Source organism: Podarcis raffonei, chromosome 1 (assembly GCF_027172205.1).
Source record: "Podarcis raffonei isolate rPodRaf1 chromosome 1, rPodRaf1.pri, whole genome shotgun sequence".
Classification (NCBI taxonomy): Eukaryota; Metazoa; Chordata; class Lepidosauria; order Squamata; family Lacertidae; genus Podarcis; species Podarcis raffonei.
In genome coordinates, this window is record NC_070602.1 from 90859250 (window position 1) to 90874217 (window position 14968).

Below are 14968 nucleotides of genomic sequence, written 5' to 3' on the forward strand. Positions count from 1 at the left end.
CCTCCGCGTCTCCGCTTCCCTCTGAGGAAAGCCGCGCGGGGAGGGGAGGGGTTGGTGCTACCAAACTCGATCAGCCGCTGAGGAGGCGGAGCGCAGAAAAGGGGGCGCGGCCTCTGGGCGGAGAGCGCGGGGTGCCCCCGCCCCCTCGCCTCGGCAGGGCGAAGAGGGGTGGTTTAGCCTGGCAGCGGCAGAAGTGGAGCGGCTCCGTTGCGCGCTGGTCTGTGTGAGAGAGAGAGAAGAGAGAGAGGCAGGAGCGGGCGGCTCGGGGATGAACGGGGCGGCCCCGCCGATCTTCGACTGCAAGGAGCGCGCCCTGCTGCTGGGCGAGAGCTTCGAGAGGCAGCCGCGCTGCGCCTTCCACACCGTGCGCTGTGAGTGAGGAGAGCGCGCCGGCTGGGAAGCAGCAGGGGCTGCCAGGCAGGCAGGGAGGGAGGGAGGCAGGCAGGCGGGCGCCTCGATCCCTTCCAGGTTGGCGTCGCGAGGTGGGGAAGAGTTTGGGTGAGGAGAGATGGCTCCCTCGTAAGTGAACGCCCGACAACTTCATAGCTGGTGTATATGTAATAACGATGGGTGGTAACTTGCTAATCGCCGTCGTCATCATTGCTATTATGTTGGAAGCAGGAAGGTTGGCATCTGTTTGGAAAGGAACCAAAGTGCTTCATCTAGAGCTAAGTCAGAAATTTTGGAAGCGACGGGCACTTTGGACTTGCTGCGGGAATTTTTTTTTTGGGGGGGCGTAATTGTTTACGCAAATACCACGAACAAATTGAGGGAAAGAAGCTGTCACTGTGTCTACCATTGTAAGAGTTCAAGAAAGGAATAAGGCTTTTTTAAAAAAATGCCTTTATTTGCTCAATATGATAAAGCTCCATACTTTTAAACCTATCAGAAATATTAAATTCAGCATCCAGTGACATCCAGTGAACTTTAAGAACCCATTGTGTTCTTAAAAGGGACGAAGAAAACCAAAGGTGACCTGTCAAATCTAATTAGAAGTTCTGCATGGAAATGGGGAGATCTGAGGTATTTTGGTGTGTTTGGGGAGAGGAGGCATAGGGGATGAGTAGAGTGCCTGGATATTGCCCAACAACAGTCTCTACCACAGCAATGATATAAAGATGAGCATAACTATAGGTTATTGTGAGTTTGATTTTTTTTTTAAATTAAGGCAAGAGACTGTTTAAGGTATTGCAGCTAGGGAATATAAAACAAAGCCATGCACCTCTTTTGTAGGTGATGTATATATGTATCTCATGCTCATGAACTCTTCTAAGTTCACAGAGGAGCAAAAGCCAGGCACTCACTCTCAGAAATCATGGCTTCCATGCTCACTAGATGTAGGCAACATTTAGCTTTCAAATATCTAAATATTTCGTGCATTTGTGGCTTTTAATGAATTTAAGTATCACTCTTCCAATGGAGCTCAGGGTAAGACATGCAACCTATAATATAAGTACTACAAACACAATGCCAAAAGGAGATCTTAGCAACTCATTAAAACATTGCTGCATTTACACTGCAATCTTTTACATGCTTATTTGGAAGCAAGCCCAATGGTGATGGTGTTTACTCCCTTGGGAATTCAGAATAGTAGTGTATGGGTTTGAATTGGCTTTAAAAAAGACCTGTTAATTTGGAGTTGAAGCTAGTTCCTAGCCATGTGGAAGTTTGAGATCTATTTATTTAAAACTTAAACACTTTGTTACAGTGTCAATAATTAACAGGCTTAGTTAACAGGATCAAGACCAAACTGGCAGTAACAAGTGTATTTTTAGTATACTATTTTGAAATATTTCAAGAAAGCAGTATGTTTTTAAAGCAAGCAAAGGAAGGAAGGAAGGAAGGAAGGAAGAAAGAAAGAAAGAGAAAGAAAAGTTATGTGTCACATTGTCCTGACCTAACTGGGTGTCAGCAAATTCAATATTTTATTTTACTAATGCCTATGGTAAGTCAGAAACTCTTGGTAGATCCTGTTTCTTTGGACCGTAATAGAATGCAGAAGGCTACAAAATAGAAAATAAAGCTGAAACTTAATTTTTTAGAGCATTACTGTGTTTCAGTAGAAGGATTAAAATCACTATATATGTAACTATTGAGAGTTCTACTTGTTACAAGGATTTGGGGTAATTTCATTTGTACTTGGGCAATATTTGTCTTTAGGTCTGAAAGTTCGTGAACCTTAGTTTTCCATTATTTTCTCTTGAAAATTAGGTGCAAGTGAATTTCAGTGCTCTATTTAAAAATCATTCAGCATATCTTGGTGAATTTGTACAGCTCCTACGTGTGGTGAATATATGATAGGTATTAAGAAAACCTTCTGGTCTGTGCACATTTTGCAGTCTTTTGGATAATAATGTAACTGATTGTGGCAGGCAAACCAGCATTAGAGAAGATATGAACAGAATGATCCAGCACCCTCACCTTCGCCTTGTGACAGGATCACTGATTAAGGGAGTAGTGAAAAACATGACCTAATATATGTAACTGTAACTTTTTTTACTTAGATGATTTCAAACCAGCATCCATTGATACATCTTGTGAAGGAGATCTTGAAGTTGGTAAAGGTGAACAGGTGACAATAACTCTGCCAAATATTGAGGTGAGATTTTCTGTTCCCTTTGAGGGGAGGAGTCTAACTGATTCTTAAACTGTGGCACTCTTTTGTAAATACATGAAGAATGTGGCAATAACATATGCTATGATTGTGCCGGTGTTAAACCAATGTATTCTACTTCACATATTTACTGGGTGGATGGGGAAATCCACCTGGGTGGGTTATAAATCATCATCATCATTTCACTTCATTAAAATGCAATGGTCATACATTTGGAAGGCACAGCCAATCAGAGTTCAACACTGAGGAAGGCATATCTGTACTGTTCACTTTATTGATTCTTATCTCCTTCAACCCTGCCACACACACTTTGGGTAGCTTTGACACATAGGTAGAGCCATCCACCTGCCAATCATCTGATGGCACAATAACATCCTTGCTTGCAAAATGCTTTGCCTCCCAGACGGCACTAGGGAGTTCTTGATGGAGACCTTTCTAGGGCAACTGATCCCAGTGGGTTTCTCTGTCGATGAACCCTGCTTGCAAAGGAACAATCGGAGGATTACTTTCAGTTCCTTGTTGTTTCTTTTGAACCACATCCATACCTGCCCATTTGTGATTGCCAGTACAGTAACTGGGTACAGCATACTGCCTCTGACAGTAGGATGCCTGTCATGGGACAGGTGGGAGGAACAGCTTCACAGACCAAACTGGGACCCATACAGAGCCTGATTAGTTCTGCGGGCTGGAGTCTCTCTACCCCTGATGTATTGATACATATTTTTGCTGTTATGTTGTAAGCTGCATGGTCATATTTATGTGGAAAAAAAGCCTTGTCACCTCCCTGACCTGTTCTTCATTTTCCATTAATTATTTCTCTTACTCACACTAGTATTTGGCCAAAAACAATTTTGTGGTGTTTATAATCTTTGTTTCATGAGAGATGTTTGCATTTCTCAGATAGGAGTGACTTTTTTGAGGCTATGTTGTGAAACTTATGATGAGATAGCTTAATGTTCATTTTTTTTTAAATATGCCAAAAATATCCTCAGGAAATAATTGGCAGGCTAGAAAGCTCAAATGGTTGTGTTAAAGTGATCAAAATGGATTGTGAAAAGGCTGTATGCAACCCTGACAACAATAAGCACAGTGTTCTGTGATAGTTTCCCTTTTCCCATATTCTGGTATAGATTTTAAGAACAAAAGATGAAGGGAGTATAGTTCAATCTTTGTTGGTGGTGATTGATGGTTACTGGTGCCAACAAGCACTTGCTTTTTTATTACCGCTTCATAATTGATAGAATATGTTAATAAAGGAGTTGGTTGAAATTTTATTTGGTTATATGACAGGTTAGGAGAATGAGTCAGCTTTCAACTGGATGGAATTCAGCATCTTGAGAGAAAACTTGAAAGAACTAAAAAAGAAAAAAAAGCCACTTGGTCAATGAAAAGTCAATACATTTTCATATTGAGACCACATTTTGTAATAAATCTTGGAGTCCTGCAAAATCACTGTAGCAAAACTGGCTTCATTCTCTGCCTTCTTATAATAATGAAATACATGCTGTTAGCACAGTGTGTTGTGAAAAGTGCAGGATTTTAAATCATGAAATAGACTCTTTAAAAAAGCAGTTCTAGAAGTGCCTGTAGTAGGAGTAATTTTCTTCTGATTTAAAATAGGGTTCTACTCCACCAGTAACAGTTTTCAAAGGTTCCAAGAAGCCATACCAAAAAGAATGCATCTTGATAATTAACCATGACACGGGAGAATGTAGACTAGAGAAACTTAGTAGCAATATCACTGTGAAGAAAACCAGGTGGGTGGAAAATTGGAAACACTCTTGTTTTCTTACTCATTATGAAAATTCCATAGTAAAAGCAATTTTGTCTAAATTAGGAAGAAGAAAAACTGACTGCTACTTTCTTTTAAGAAAGAGACTGAAGAAATGACCCAGTTCACATGTAACACTAAGCCAAACCATGGCTTTGCACAAGCATGCATATGTGTGAGTTCCCAGAATGAAGATCACGGCTGCTGCACTCCTTCCCCTGCCCTGTTGCTATCATACTACCGGGGGTTAAGCCATAGTTTGATTTGACAATAAGTTGAAACTAGGGCTTGTGGCTTGTCTCACTCCAGACAAACCAGAATCTGTAACCAAAGTTCTTGATTTACTACTCCTGGTTTGTCTTGTGACCTAGTTCCGTAAGCCTATTGATTTCAACTCAGAAAGTAACATTGGATATCATCACCCAGTTCAATTTGTTTGCATTTTTGGGGTGGTGTTTGGAGAACATTTCACTGGAACCTGCACAGACTTAGCATTTGTTAAGTACTGCACATAAGAGCTTTCTTATTATCCATCAAAAGTGGTGAAAAATCAGTTCTTCTAAAACTACTTGGAAACAAAATAAATGGCTTTATAGAATTCACAGATACAACTTTGTTTTTCAACCCTTTCATACAGAGGTGAAGGAAGCAGTAAGGTCCAGTCTCGTATTGGGCAACAGCAACAGCTAATTCGAAATGCAAATAAGATTCCAAATAGTGTTAAATGTTCTCCACCAAAAGAGAAGATGTCTCCACCACCTTCTCCTATGGATGATATTGAAAGAGGTAAGTTGTAATTGAATCTCATATTGTTCAGAGTCTTAAATTATTCTGTAGTTTGAAGGTTTTGAGGTTGGAGTCCATGACCTAATTTTCATTGATGTGGTAAGCTTGTCTAGTCTTTGCAGCTCACATGACTGAATGCTTCCCTCTCACTCCCTGTCCCAGCATGTAGAAGAATGCATAATGGTGGGAAGGTTCTAACCTAGCTGTTCCCTAACATTCCAGTTTTCTATGTGAAGGAATCGTTTTTTTCTGTGGAGGAGCATTCAACTACAGGAGCCGCTTCTTTGTAGTCTGAAGTGGTACAGCCCATACATAGATTTACCACCTCAGCGAGAAATATGCTTGTGTTGCAGTTTTTCTAACCCTATATTGTCTTGAAGTAATGAATACCAGTCTCCAACCAGCCAATGTCATGTCTCTTTCACAACAAAAGTGGCACAGTCAGCTTTTGAATTAGCCCTTTAAATATGGTAGCCTTCAAAAGTTTTTACTCTTCTGCTTTTTACACAGAAGGTGGTGGAGGATGGTCAGAACTGTCCATCCCTTTTCCAGCTTCTCTTAGGAATAAAAAGCAGGCCAGTACTGTACAAATATTTGCAGACTAGAAATGCAGAAGGCTGGCAGAAGAGGTATGAAGTACTGCCTACCTCTTCCACCAGCTGTTTGGTTTTTGTCCTGAGCACAGGAAGGGGTTTCACTTCCTCCACATCCAGCATAGAAGTGCACCAGGCTGGAAGCAAAGAAATGGATTACTCCTTCTCTTCACCACTTGTTTGTCAATGGATGCCCAGGTTGAAGTTTTGCCTCCTGTGTGTCCAGCAACCAAATGCAATGGGCTGGTGAAGGATGGATTGCTCTGTTCCTCTTCCATCAGCTTGCTTCATTTCTGTATTGACTTGGGAAGAAAGGGGGTTACTTACTCTACAACCATCATGGATAGCTCAGCCAGTAGAGCATGAGACTTTTAACCTCCGGGTCATGGGCTCAAGTCCCATGTCGGACAAAAATTCTTGCAATGCAGGGGGTTGGACTAGATGACTCTCATGGTCGCTTCCAATTCTATGGTTCTATTGTATAGAGTGTCTGGCCATCTATTGAGAGCATACAAATAGTTTTAATACTACATGCTTCCAGTTCAATAGTTGTTAACTAAACTTAATAGAAATTGTGTGAAGAGGTATCAGAAGGATTTGCAGTCTTGTATTTTAGCGACTATCAAGGCTTGCTTATATAAGGCTTCGCTCTCTTTATGGATGAATAAAGGTAAAGGTAAAGGTACCCCTGCCCGTATGGGCCAGTCTTGACAGACTCTGGGGTTGTGCGCCCATCTCACTCAAGAGGCCAGGGGCCAGCGCTGTCCAGAGACACTTCCGGGTCACGTGGCCAGCGTGACATCGCTGCTCTGGCAAGCCAGAGCCGCACACGGAAATGCCGTTTACCTTCCCGCTGGTAAGTGGTCCCTATTTATCTACTTGTACCCGGAGGTGCTTTCGAACTGCTAGGTTGGCAGGCGCTGGGACAGAGCAACGGGAGCGCACCCCGCCGCGGGGATTCGAACCGCCGACCTTTCGATCGGCAAGCCCTAGGCGCTGAGGCTTTTACCCACAGCGCCACCCGCGTCCCTTTATGGATGAATACATTCAAATAAAAGTGGTTTCACAATCATAAATGGAGAGCCCATCCCTTTAAAAAAACAGACATATGAGTGGAAAGAAGTGTGACAGAAGTCCTTGTGGGATGGGTAACTAGAGCAAATATTAATGTTTTGTGTTATCACTGATGGGCTGTTCAGACCTAAGATACTGAAAATGTTCAGCCATTGTTTGTTCCACATAGAACTGGCTACAAATCCCCTGCTCTGACCTTATTTATCTCTACCATCCCAGCTACCACCAGAAAAAGTAGTATGGTATGACATAAAAAGGCTAATGACAACAGTGTACTGTTCTGTTAGTGTTGGTCTATCATTGGGTCTTCCTTCCATCTTAGTCCAATGATTGCTAACAGCTTACATATATCATTAGGTCCCTATCCTCGTCTTCTTCCCTTAATTGCTTGAAATGGTCTCATTTCCTTACCCGATGTGTACCTGCCGATTACATAATTTTGCTATATGTTGTTTAAGGCAAGCTTAGTCATATATTTATAAGATTTCCTTCATAACCCTGAGGGCAAGATTCTTTTAGAGCATTAACCTAAAAACTTTACAAATTTAAAAAGTATCCTGGTTGCTTAGGTACACCTTTCAGAGCCTTGGGTGACCAGATAACTGGCAATACATGGCTGCCTTAAAATCTAATGTGCACCATGAGGAAAGGATTATGGGTAATACCTTATTCTACATGCAGTCACTCTAAATAAATGCTTCTGGTGGCTTAAAAGTAACTTAGTAGAATGTCATACTGTGTTCATTTGGCCAGCTGAACTTCCTGCTGAAAAGTTGGGGCAAGCAGCAGGAAAGGAAGATGTTACATGTTGAATTAATGCTGGCAGATGGTTGCTCTGTTTATTGATAACTAGTACTGAATCCTTGAGTACACAGTGCAAAAAATGGAATTTCTCATGCAGGTGTTTCTTTGTAACTATAATGAGAAAATTCTGTCATTTCTTTCCTTGAACAGTTGCTAAAAAGTATCCAGTGCTGCAGGGGAGGGTGTTCAAGGGCACATGAAATCTGAGAGACTCTTCTAGAAGGGTTGGTTAGCTTGGTTTAAAACTTGTTCTGAGTGACTCACAAAATCCCAAAGCTGTTTTCCCACATTCTAGCAGCCGCATCATTATGCATAAAGCATTGTGTTACCTGATAATTTCCCATCGAGAAACTTGCTTTTGTGCTAGGGCCCATGACGGAAGCATGGGAACAGTAGCATTACTGAGCAAGTTGCTTTGTGTGCAAAAATGCACTTACAAATAATAATAATTATGCTGGCTAAACAGTAAGCCCCAAACAGGAGTGCTGTAGCACTTCTGTTTGCAATGACTGTAATACAGTACAGGAGCACTACAACATTGGATTTGGGACTGGTTCAGGATCTGTCATGATGTCTTACCATGGGTCCTTTACTTCTTTAAGTTCTAATATCAATATCTCTATAAATTAGCAGTGCTGAATTTTGCTCTGAGAACAATTAATGTCCAAGTGGTTGGCAATTTTTTTAAAACATTAATATCGTATGTTAAAATCTGATATTCTTGTAAACCCTCTTTTAGGATTTCTAATTATACCTTATTTAGCTACGTCCATAAAAAAATATAAGGGCTTTACAAAGCAAATACTGAGAGACATTAGATATCTTACGGGTGCATTTCCACCACTATGTGAGCCTGTGTTGGCTGTATTTTTTTCTGAGGCTATGCTATCTTCCGTATTTGATGCCATGGAATGAGCTAGCTACATGGAAGCCACCCAGCAGACACTAAGCCTAGAATGGTTTTATTTGCCTATTGTTGTAACAGCTTGAAAAAACACTGGTTGTGGTGGTGGGAGAAGTTGACTAAGGATCAACATGTGGCTGGTGGCAGAAATCAGCTGTCACATAAGCAACTCACCCTTGATAAAAGTGGCAGATAAAAGTGGCAGCTGCTGTGGCCTTAATTTGATTAAAATTTTAGGGCTGCTAGAATAACACCTCTTGTCTAATGATGTTGTGATACAGCAGTCTGGGAAGCCTGGCAATTAAATTTATCGCCGCCTTCTCCTCCCTACCCTCTGCCCAGTTTGGGAAGGTTACCTTTATACCTTAGGAGTAGAATACTGATTTATCAGAATTGATTAGTCTGTTTGTCTTCCCAGGAGGCATACATTGTGCTCCTATTTTATAGTTTAAGTTACTATGTGGAGTGAGGCTGAGAGATGGTGACATCAAGGCATTCAGTGATTGTTGAAGAAGTAAAGAAACTTCGAGGTGTGCAGGCAATTATTTATTGAGCCCAATGTGCTTTGAATGGAGTTCTTCTCAGTTGAACAACCAATTGAAACCAATTTCAATCCTCCTGAGAGGAGACCAGGATTTAAATTTGTAGTTCAAGAATGCCCCTGAGGAAGAATTAAATTCTAAACATGCTGAGATCAAATAAATGTTTCCTGTGCAGCTGTAAATTTTCTTCCCTTCCTTTTTTCTGCAGTTGAGACCTCTCTGCTTCTTCTTTCTTGAGTAGGGATTTCACCCTGGCTCCAACACTATCTATTATACCACACTGACAGATAAATACCATTCCTTTGCTCACTGTCTTGAGGTCACTCCCAAATACTACTCTTGAGTTTATTTATTTTCTTAGAAATTAATATTGTGATCATGTAAGTAATGAATTTAGTTCTTAAATTCTTTTCCCTTCCACTTAAATCTTATTTTCAGAGCTAAAAGCAGAAGCTAAAGTTATAGAGCAGATGAGTAGCTCCGATAGCTCATCTGAATCTAAGAGTTCATCCTCTTCATCAAGCAGTGAAAATAGTTCTAGTGATTCAGAAGATGAAGAGACAAAGCCACCCCTTCCTCTGTCAATGCCACACCTACAGCCTTCGATGATGACTGTCTCACAGCGAGCCTTCCCAGATGTAGATGCTGGATATCACAGAAGTCGAGAGGGCACTGGCCACTTGATGAACACACTGCGTAAGTACCGGTACATGAAGCAGAGAAGCTTGTGAGATTCATACTTGAGGAATCTAAAAGGAAACCACATGCTTTTATAACTTTCTCATGTAACTTAAGCTTTGTCTGGGTAGAGAGGGTTTGACCTACTGAGGTTTAGATCAGAAGCTGGGATAAAAGCTGTTTTGACCACTGATTATGGTAAATTAAAGCTTATGCCGTTTACAATGTCATAGATGATGCTGACTGCTGCTGAGTTGTATACAGTGGGATTAAAAACCAGTAATTTGTTCTGGAGACATTCAGACCTCTCAAAAGGAATTGCTTAAGTGTTTAGTGCAGTATGGCCTAACTCTCATTGCAATAAAAAGCCCAATCAACAGGGCCAGACCAGATTCACTAATAAAACTGTGTTATGTACAGTAGGGGTATCTAACAACTTTCATCATCCCTAACCATTAGCCATGCTGGCTAGGGCTGGTGGGAGTTGAAGTCCAGCAACTTCTGGAGGGCCACAGATTCCATACCTCTTTCATTTGTGGTTCTGCACCTTTGTTCCTCATGACAAAGGGAGCCATTGCTGTCTGGTAAAGCATGAAGGTAGCAGAGGAGGTAAGGATTGTCATCACAAACATATGGTAATCCCCATCTGCTTCCCTAGCATGACATTTGGGGTTTGTTTCAGTGTTGTCAAGGCACTGAGTGTCTCAGCACCCTAGGACCAAAACATCAAGCTCCCACTCTTTCCAGTTCTAAAACTGGAGCTAGGGAGGGAAGCAGAGTATTTATCTGTGACATTGCATGGAGAAAGGTTAGAGGTTACCACAATCTCTAGCTTAGTTTCCAAGCACAGCCTAAAATGGTGAACCCTGAATCATGTACCTTTATTCCATTCTCTGAATCTTAGTTCAATGTAGCCAAAGCTGCACCACTCAAGCATGGGAGGAATGGTTTCATCAGACTTAGAAGAACCCTGAGCTTTGCAAAACTACTAGGGAATCTTAAAACAACCCATTGAGGACTAGGCATGCCCAATGTTCATGGAACATTGACTGGGTGCGGCAGGTGGTTTAGAGTGGCTGGGGGAAAAGGATGGAGGAAGAAACACAGTTCTTTCTACCATTGTATCACTGGATAGTATTTTTTAAAAAGTTCTGTTAGTCCAAGGACTTCTGGCTCTTCATGGAACTTCTGCTCCCTCTCTACCCCGCAGTGCCCCCTAAAACTGTTATTGGTGTTCCCCCACCCCACCCCCTGGAGCAGATTAGGGGGAGGGGAGTTTCCATGTGGCAAAAGGAAATATTTGTGCTAACAGAACTACTTTACTAGATACAACCATCCTAACTTCTGTGGTCTCTATTGCCACTCAGCTAAATTTCCTGCAACTTTTTTTGCTCTAACTCTTCCAATAAAAAAATAAAATACAGCTTTCCAAGCTGGATAATGTTGAAAGATGAGATTTATGTGCCGCATGTGCATAATGCAGAGGTCATGGAAGATGCCTAAAGAATTTGGACCATGGGGCATTAGAGATCTATGGTTGGATCTCCTCTCCATTTAAAAATATATCTCAAAAATAAGCAGCTGGTGGTATAGAAAGTAGGATCCAGATGGGGACTATGGTATTGGGTGTGGATTTCCTGGTGAAAACTGCCTCCCCCAGTGTGCTATTTACTTCATCTTAATAGTTTTCTTCTAAATATGGCTCTTAATTTGCACCTGAATCCACCGTTTGACGGGAGCTTTATGTTTAGACCAAAGAGACTAATGTACTGTACTGGGAGATATTCGCTGCTTCATGGAACAGAATGTTATCTGGAGTTGATAGCATGACTTTTTTTCAATTTTAGGGAATGATCTCCAGTTGAGTGAATCTGGAAGTGACAGTGATGACTGAAGGTAGTTGACATCATTTCCCTGGATGAAGATGAAAATGCATTTGTTTTGCACTACGTATGAACTGATAATAGACAGAGGAATGTTACCAACTTTGATAATAAAGTTGACTTAATTTTTCCGATGTTGTGGTTCAAGTTCATCAGCATTCTTTTTGCCATAACTTTATATGGCTCTTCCAAATGTTTGGGTTTGGTACTTACTCTTTTTAGCTGAATCCAGAGTTTAGCTTTTACTACCTCCTGTACTTAGAAGTTTCAGACAGTTAACTACTATGTGTAAGTTAGACATAGAGGAAGTTCTTGCTTATACATTTTGGATTGAAGTTTCATTTGAGAACCTGTGTCTGCATGTGTATGTACAAGTAAGAGAAAGCAAACAGTTGAAACCCATTATGTTTTTATTTCTTACAGCTAATGTTATGAAATAAATTGCCAAACAGCCACATGGCACTATCTAATGTTTTGAACAATACAGCAACACATTTTGAAGTTCCTTGTGTTTCCCAGTTTGCAGTCTCTCACACTAGAGATTTCCCCCCCTTTATAATAAACTTGGCTTAACTGAAAGCTTCAGCATCTTGCTAGCTAAATGTAGAATGCTGTGCAACACAAATGTGTTTCATTAAAATTCTGTTAAGATCAATGTATTAGTTTTGATAGGAATTTAAGAAATATTAAAATATTTATCATTTCATTTTTTATTACTGTTTTTTATTTGAAACATTTCTATGGATCTTTCCTCTTTATAATCTAACAGAGCGTACACTAAGGTTTCTGATTACGTGATTGCAGTAAAACCAGGAGCTATTTGAGCTTTGACAGCACAATAATGTGCATGCAATAATTTAATCAATCAAGGGTTTGTTATGGGCAAACCATTAAAAATATAAAGTACAAAATTCACTGCCTCAATAGAACCAATTATTAAGCTTGAAACTATCTACCATAGCAAGACTGAGGAATATGTCAAAATATCTGAATGTTGTCATCTGTTTGGTAATAATTAGTTTCTTCAAGGTCCAGGATTGTCTCATAAGAGGATAAGTTATACATTCTCTAATGCCTTGATAAAATCTACCGTAGAAGAATCCACGAGACTTTAATTTAGTCTCTTGAGTGGGTTGCAAGGACAGCACCTATTGTTAAGGAGAACTTTGGCAAATTTGTCATCTAGGACCTTGAAGAACATAATATTAAAATAAGCCCACAAAACTCTTGTTCTGTATTTGAGTATTGTTAGGAAATCTAGATGTGGCATACTTGGTAACCATGGTATACAATGGCTTTTTAACTGACACATGTAAATCTTGCACATGCTTATATTTTATTTTCTGTTTAGCTCTAGGAAAAAAATGGCTAGGAGAAAATGGCCTTGTGAGCCAAATTAGGACTTCTAACAAGCCTAATTTTCCCCACAGGCTGGAGGTATGCTATACCTGATCTAAAGTAAAGCTCTTGAGCATGTTAGCAGGAGAATTTGGAATGCACAGTACATGGAAGATTGCATTATGATGTAAGGAAAATTACAGTGGTACCTCAGCTTAAGAACTTAATTCATTCCGGAGGTCTGTTCTTAACCTGAAACTGTTCTTAACCTGAAGCACCACTTTAGCTAATGGGGCCTCCTGCTGCTGCCGCGCCACCGCTGCGCGATTTCTGTTCTCATCCTGAAGCAAAGTTCTTAACCCAAGGTACTATTTCTGGGTTAGCGGAGTCTGTAACCTGAAGTGTATGTAACCTGAAGCATATGTAACCTGAGGTATCACTGTAAAGCAAAAGCTGACACATTTCTCATGATTGAAGATGCTGCCTCTCTCTTTAGACTGATTAGTGGGAACACTTTGGTCTTGTCATTCCAAGTTTGCTTCACATCCATCTATGTGGAATCTACTTCATTGGTGGCGCAATTTCCTACATACAGTGAACATTGCTTGGGAATGTTCCTTACAAATGACACACTGACACACTAGGTGTTGATTGCCTAGGAAAATCCCGAGAAATTGGATCCACTCTACCCATCTGCTTGCTTCATCTATACACAGCCCACAGCTTTGTGATCATATCACACAAAAGTGGCTATGGATGAAGAAAGGCACCTAAGTAAATAATGTATTGTTGATGTATAGCATTGCTTCTATTTGGCAATTGGGAGTAACCTCCTAAGCTGCTTTAATGGAATTGGTTATAGTATGTCAGTTAATAGACATTTGTCTTCTTAACTGGTGTCTTTCAAAGGCAAACAGCCATGGGATGCCTTGATGCTGCTTATTGCCAGTATGCCTGTTTTCTCTGATAGCATAGCCATAGCAGATTGAGACAGCCAAAGCAGGTGTGGAATTGGACACTTTTCTGGAAAAAATCCTTTATACCTGCTCGAACAACTGCAGAAAGACGGGAAGGCATAGCAATCTAAGACCTCTCAGTTGTTTATAGAAGCCCAAGAGAAGTTAGCTTCAACACAGAGCAGAAAGTCCAAGAATGACAGTATGTGGAAACTGTGTCCCTTGCCCTCTTCCCTCTTCCTTTTTTCTCCTCACTTAAAAAAGAGTCTGCAATCAGGCACAATACTGCCTCCCACCTGTTGCCTGTCCGCAGAATAGCCTTCCTATAGAAAATAAAACATGGCAAATGTCTCTGAACAGCTTGCTTTCTCCTATGCTCTGAGTGTTGTCACCCTGCTGCATTAACATTGGAAGTTATGCTGCTTTTTAAACACTCCTTTTCCCCCCCTTTACTTTGAAAAATGAATTGTATAAATGTTTAAAAGATGGATTATATAAGTTATGTTCAGGGCAGCATACTAAATATGGGTAGATGGACAGTTTTTGAGGTTATAAGAAGTAGTCTAAGAGCCCCTCCACCCTGATTTGTTTGTGCACAGCTTAGGTGGGGGTGAGACCATCTCCAGTCTTCACTGAGCATTTATTCTGATTTGTTGGCAGGGTGGTTAGACCACAGTGAGCGTTTGACATGATTAGCTTGTGGGGTGTTTACATGTGTTTCTGGTAATCATTCATTCATCCCATACTTTTCCATGAATATCCTCATCACTTTCAGAACTGCAAGAAAGTTGGGTTTTGTTTTGTTTTTAGAAAAGTGGATTGTGTTATGCCAGGGCAACAGGGCATTTTAGTTTGTTCTAATTGCACGAACCTAAAGTTCTAGTATGTGCTTGAATCCCAAAATACTGACAGTACTGGAAGCACCATAAAATTGAATATCTTCCCTAAGCAAGTCCAGAATGGTGGAATAGAGGAATACCTTGTCATGTTTACAAGACTGCTGATGTGTCCTACTGGTGGTCTGA

General features: G+C 40.8%; 1 protein-coding gene across 1 annotated transcript; it reads left to right on the forward strand.

The window, feature by feature from the left end:
- Window positions 1-41: 41 nt before the first annotated feature.
- EAF2 (ELL associated factor 2) lies at window positions 42-12355 on the forward strand. Its single transcript, XM_053403645.1, has 6 exons — window positions 42-371; window positions 2505-2599; window positions 4235-4371; window positions 5023-5171; window positions 9527-9784; window positions 11614-12355. Exons 1-6 carry the CDS (start codon window positions 269-271, stop codon window positions 11658-11660), a joined length of 789 nt encoding a protein of 262 aa, XP_053259620.1. The 5' UTR covers window positions 42-268; the 3' UTR covers window positions 11661-12355.
- The last annotated feature ends 2613 nt before the right edge of the window (window positions 12356-14968 follow it).